General features: G+C 39.1%; 1 protein-coding gene across 1 annotated transcript in view; it reads left to right on the top strand.

The window, feature by feature from the left end:
* GIPC2 (GIPC PDZ domain containing family member 2) overlaps window positions 1-6,384 on the top strand; it is a 70,655-nt gene that overhangs the window by 25,594 nt on the left and 38,677 nt on the right. The window contains exon 2 of the mRNA XM_028102545.1: window positions 3,642-3,827. Coding sequence (XP_027958346.1) covers window positions 3,642-3,827 — 186 coding nt within the window. The remainder of the gene's footprint in view (window positions 1-3,641; window positions 3,828-6,384) is intronic.

Here is a 6,384-nt window from a genome sequence, read left to right as displayed (position 1 = left end):
ACAGTGGAAGCAAGTATTTCTTAAAGGAACACGGGTATGACCTGAACAGTGCATCATTTTTTTTTTCTATCCTAACAGTAAACACTTACTAGCTGTGTTAATTGGGTAAAGTCGTAATTTTCTCATCTGCAAAAAGAGGATAATAAAACCTAGTATACATGTATATTGTATCAAATGAGGTAAGTGAACATATATTGTCATTGCCACTCAGATACAAACTGAGTGGGGTGCTTGTTAGCCATTGTAGGAGAAAGAGAACAAGATCTCCTCTCAGGGTGAGGATGACAAATACATGTGTTAAACCAATAGGACTTCAAGGCAAGATGACTCAGACAGTTGAATGAGGTATTAGAGTTAAATGATGTGAATGAAGTGGAAAGATTGATTCCACCTGGGCTGTCACATTTGAGCATAGACTCAATAGACGAGCATTGGGGTGGAATGGGTTGGGCAGGCATTTTAGATTTTGGATTGAGGGAAATGTATGAATGAAGGTAGGAAAGCTCAAGATATGTATTTGAGGTTCCTTTTGGTTTAAAATATTCATGGCTTTTTGATCTCTTCCAGTTGACTCATGTTGCCTTACTATACCTCAGTGCAGCGTATGAGCCTGGGATTTCCTTGTTGTATAGGGACTGTCCATCTTTGCATACATAGTGGGCAGCACAGAACCTGGCAAAAAGCAGCTATTCAGTAGATGATTGGTGGGTGGATGAATGAGCAAGAATTTTGCAGCATTCAGAAAGCACTGTATCACTTATTTTTCAGCGCGGATTTGTTTGAACTTCTAGCCCTTTATCACATATTTAACAGATATATTTGTTGATGGTTGTGCGTTGAGATCCCAGGAGCGTTAGGTTTTTATTCTCCCATGGAGATTTAACCTGAAGTCAGGGAGTTTTAATTACTTGCTGTTGCAGAGGGCTTGCACTCTACCTCTCAGTGACCGTTACATTCCTGCAGGTTTTCAACACAGCTTGTGGAGCTCTATTCTGTGAAGGATGTAGCTGGCTCCACTCCTTCCAGAAAAAAAGATACCTTGTCTGCAAACTTTTGGCTGTCTGGAATGGAACATTATTCTGCAGGGGAGGAAGCACAATGAAAAAGGGTCATACCTACAGGAAATCTAATATTTGCTCTGCAGTGAAATGTGAAAAATTGAAAGAAAGGAAGCAGCATAGTAACTAGAAGTCCACTTTGTGTGGGACTTCCTTTTTGGGGCGTTTCTCCTGCCCTCTTACATCATCATCATCATCATCATTATTTTTAAGATTTTATTTATTTGACAGAGAGGGGGGTGGCAGAGAGAGAGGGAGAAGCAGGCTCCCTGCTGAGCAGGGAGCCCACAGGGCTTTATCTCAGGACCCTGGGATCATGACCTGAGCTGAAGGCAGAGGTTTAACTGACTGAGCCACCCAGGCGCCCCTCATCATTATGTTTTAATGTTTTATTTCCTAACTGGTAAGTTGCTTTTATATTAATGGTGTTTGGGATCCACTATGAACACATTAACAGATTCACTGTTTAAAACAGCACAAAACAAAACTGTTTCTTCTACTTCCCATCATTTTTTTGAGAAAGGAAATCAGAAAAGCAGTTTACTATGCATATTCCCTTGCCCCTCTACCCATGTTATTAATGATTTTTGCAAGTGGACTAATTATACCATTGATTTCGCAGTTAGAATAAGGAATAGGAGCCATTCTTTTTTTTTTTTTTTAATTTTATTTATTTATTCATGAGAGACAGGGAGGGAGAGAGAGAGAGGCAGAGGGAGAAGCAGGCTCCCAAGGAGCAGGGAGCCAGATGCGGGACTCGATCCCAGGACCCTGGGATCATGACCTGAGCCGAAGGCAGATGCTTAACCATCTGAGCCACCCAGGCGCCCCAATAGGAGCCATTCTTAAAGGACTTTCTTTCCCCCTGTGAATTATACGATTTTTACACTAGCGTATTTGCAAAAACTTACAAATCATAAAGCCGAATATATTATGTCCTGCCCAGGAACACAAAGAGTTAAATCAAATATCCACCAGTTAGCACAGCTCACCATGGATGAAAAAAGGAAAGGGTGAGGACAGCAGTTTTTCTTTGTAAGCCTTTATTCTTTGGTACCCAGTTGCCTCTTGTCCTCATCACTAGCTCCTTTCATACACTTCTGAGATTTGATCAGAGTTTTGCTGACCGCGCTGGACCTTTAGCTGTGTAACAGAGCTCTTCCAATTCAGACACGTTCTGATATGGCTTAAAGAGCCATTTAATAAGTAGTAGTTGCACCATTTCCGAACTTTATGAGGCTTATGGATGTGTTAAGGCTTACGTTCCGGTGGGAATCGGGAATGGTGTGAAACCCGGGGATATAGGGAGAGGGTTGAAAGGGAGGCCTGAAGCAAGGCTGAGGTTTGGAGGAAGGGCTGACAACATCTGTGGCAAAATTACTTGATGATAAGAGTAAAAAAAAAAAAAATTTCATTTAGCCATTTTGGTATAAGACAGCCATATTAAAATGTTTTTGGGGGTGCTTGGGTAGCTCATTCGTTAAGCATCTGCCTTCGGCTCAGGTCATGATCCCGGGGTTCTGGGATCGAGCCCCATACCGGGCTCGCTGCTCAGCAGGAAGCCTGCTTTTCCCTCTCCCACTCCCTCTGCTTGTGTTCCTGCTCTTGCTCTTTCTCTCTCTCTCAAAATAAAAAAAATCTTAAAAAAAAAAAATGTTTTTCTTTGGGACATAGGTACTCAAGAAATGTTTGTTGACTTAATTTTTGAACCAATGGTGTGTTTTCAACACTTCCTCCTCCTGTTCTGTAATTTTGTATTTAGGCCCCAGAAATTACCCAAATCATGGTGGACAAACTTAAGAGCTGGCCTGCAGATTTTAGTAAAATGAATCCTATTTTTGAAGGAAAATGAGGTTCAATAAAGACATGAACATGAGTCTCTTTAAAGTCTCTACACAACTTTTTTACTATTGCAGTTTTTCATGCTGTTTCTACCTTCATGTGAATTTGACCAAATTGCATTTGTCTCTCCACACCTCAGTTCCTTTATTTTGAAAATTAAGGAATTGGATTAGTGGTCTTTTAAGGTCTGTTTTAGATCTCTTCATTTTGGTACCTCATTCATTAATCACTTTTCTCAAACACTATAATGCAAGATAAATAATTTTCCTCATTTCTAAAAAATCAGTTTTCAAAAATAGTCTTGCCTATAATTTCATTGTGGTAAACATGTCATGGCCTTGCCTTTGGGAACACAACTTATGGTTTTAGCATTGTAAATGGCAGATAATGTAAGTGTTTAAATCACTTCAAAGTTGGTATGATCTGAACTCAGAATCTTGCTCTTGACAAATACAGGCTTTGTGACCTCAGGCAAATTACTTTCTTAGCCTCAAATTCCTTATCTATAATTTGGAGGTGATAATGTATTTATAAAGTCTTTCTGAGGATTAAATGAGATCATGGCTATAAATTGTTTAGAACACAGCCTTGCCTATAGGAAGTACTCTGTATATATTACCTGAGGTTAATGATGTAACTTCTTAGATCATAAATTGAGGACTATTTCACTCAAATATTAAACTAATGACCAGAATGTTTCCTGATGGAAACTGAGCTAACCTATTTCTTTCTTTCTTACAGATATTATATTGTACTTTAAACACACCTAAAGTTGATATGGAAAGAGTCTTAGGATCTCATGTAGGTGTTGAAGATTTCATATTTGCCCATGTGAAAGGGATCCAAAAAGAAGTGAATGTATATAAATCTGAGGATTCACTTGGTCTCACTATCACAGATAATGGTACTGGTTATGCTTTTATAAAGGTAAGTCTTAAAAGAATAATTATGTGACCTAACTGAGGGTAATAGTTAAAATCTACCAGGTCAAAGAAATCTTCAGAGTGAAAGCTGGCTTAGCAGGGATGGTTTGATAAGGTTTCATTTAAAAAATGTTTCAAAGACCTCATTTTTTGTTTACCCTTTCCTTGAATTTCTTTCCTTCAGTTTAAACTTCCTCTAGAATTTAGAACTTATTGAAAAGAAAAGCCTGGTCCTGGTGCCCACTCATCCATATGAGCTCTTGTAGGTCTGTAGCTCCTTAATATCTGATGACTTCCGTGTTGATTTCCATTGATTTTTTTTTTTTTTAGGGTTATTTCCAAGTAAGAGTGTGTGTAATATATATATGTATTATAAATATAATTTAAAAAAACGTAATCTCTATGCCCAGTGTGGGGCTCAAACTCACAACCCTGAGATCAAGAGTTGGATGCCCTACCAACTGAGCCAGCCCGGCACCCCAAGTGTACACATTTTTGACAACTTATTAAATGTTCAACATTTTCTAAACTGTAATTCCTTTATTTAGATACAAAGAGAGCAATATAGAGCTGCAAAGATGGGAGAAGGAGGTTTGAAATAGTATGAAAAGCAGAACTGAGGAGTAGTAAAAAGGAAAATAGATTCATCTCTTTGTTTTTTAGATTTTATTTATTTTTGAGAAAAGCAGGGGGAGGGGCAGAGGGAGAAGCAGTCTCCCCTCATCTTTTTTTTTTTTTTTAAAGATTTTATTTATTTATTTGACAGGGACAGCAAGAGGGGGAACACAAGCAGGGGGAGTGGGAGAGGGAGAAGCAGGCTTCCCACCGAGCAGGGAGCCTGATGCGGGGCTCGATCCCAGGACTCTGGGATCATGACCTGAGCCTAAGGCAGATGCTTAACGACTGAGCCACCCAGGTGCTCAAGATTTTCAAGTTTTAAGTAATCTCTACACTCAGTGTGAGGCTCGAACTCACAACCCTGAGATCAAGAGTCACATGCTCTTCCGACTGAGCCAGCCAGGCGCCCCTGCTTAGTAGATATTTAAGAGATGAAGGGGGGTGCCTGGGTGGCTCTGTCCTTAAACGTCTGCCTTCAGCTCAGGTCATGATCCCAGGGTCCTGGGATTGATCCCCGCATCGGGCTCCCTGCTCACCAGGAAGCCTGCTTCTCCCTCTCCCACTCCCCCTGCTTGTGTTCCCCCTCTTGCTGTCCCTCTCTGTCAAATAAATAAATAAAATCTTTAAAAAAAAATCAAAAATCTATTAAGCAATTGTATAACAGCTGACTTCTATTGAATGATTATGTACTAGATACTGTTTCTCAGTCCTCACAATTCAGTTTGATACTATGTTTTTTCTTGTTGTATAACAAATTTTTAATGTATAGCTTACTGTACTCATACCTTTGTAACCACCACCGGGCTCAAGGGAAGCTTCATTTCTAACACCCAGAATTCTCTTGGGACTCTTCTCAGTCACTCTGCTTCCCCCACAAAGGTAGCCACTGTTCTGATCTCTATCACCATAGTTTTGCTTGAACTTCATTAAATAGATTCATGTACTCTATTGTTTCTGGCTTCTTTTGTTCAATATGATGTCTGGGAGATTCACCTGTGGGTAGGCAGTATTATTAACCTATTTTAAAGATGTAGAAACAGGATCAGGGAGGTTAAGTAGCTTGCTGCAAAGTTACGTAGCTGAAAAATTCAGGATTTGAATTCAAGAGATCTGGCTCCAGAGCTGACATTCCTATCCATGTCACTAAGAATTAGTTATAAATTTCATAAACAGAACATGTTTCATGTTTTTATTTTGTCTAAATCTTTGCTGATGCGTTGTCATCATTAAAAAAGTCTTAGGGAAGCTATCTTCTTAACTGTAAATAGTACTTTATTTAACTTCCCATTTGATAGAATGGCTATTTTTAGCTCTGCAAAAGATATGACTGTGCTGAAGGTCGAGTGGTGATCAAATGGAAAATCGTGAGTTGGGAAAGTCATGTGGGATTATCTGGGGGAAGCTCAGGACATGAGGCACATGCAGCAATGCCTTTCTAATGTGAGCAGGGAAGGGTTTAGAAGTTTCGCAAGCACGTGTGGATTTTTTAGATCTTAACCTCTGATGTTCAGAGCTTGTATTTATTTATTTTTAATGCTTCCTTGAACATGTGCCTGCCTCTGTACTCATTACTAGTCCTGTGGAGACATCATGATGGCAAAGAGAAAGTGGAGCATAAGCCAATTGCTGACGTATAATTCAACTTAGAGAAATGAATAGCCTGTGTACATGGTTAATATGACTTTAAAAATTGAGGGGGTAATTTAAAACTTATTGAAACATTGTAATAATACAGAGGACTTTCATAATACCCTTTATCCATTTCTCCAATTTTTACCATTTGCCACATTTGCTGTTTTGTTTGCTCTCATACACACGTGTATATGTGTGTGTATATATATACACATAAATACAAATACGTATAATTTTTCTGAGCTATTTGAAAAAGTGGGTTGTATGTATTATGCCTATTTAGTCCTTACTATTTCAGAATGGAGTTACTA

Source organism: Eumetopias jubatus, unplaced genomic scaffold, assembly GCF_037043125.1.
Source record: "Eumetopias jubatus isolate StellerSeaLion01/CBP00866 unplaced genomic scaffold, mEumJub1_p1.0 scaffold_4, whole genome shotgun sequence".
NCBI lineage: Eukaryota > Metazoa > Chordata > Mammalia > Carnivora > Otariidae > Eumetopias > Eumetopias jubatus.
This window is presented reverse-complemented; position numbering and strand designations above follow the sequence as displayed.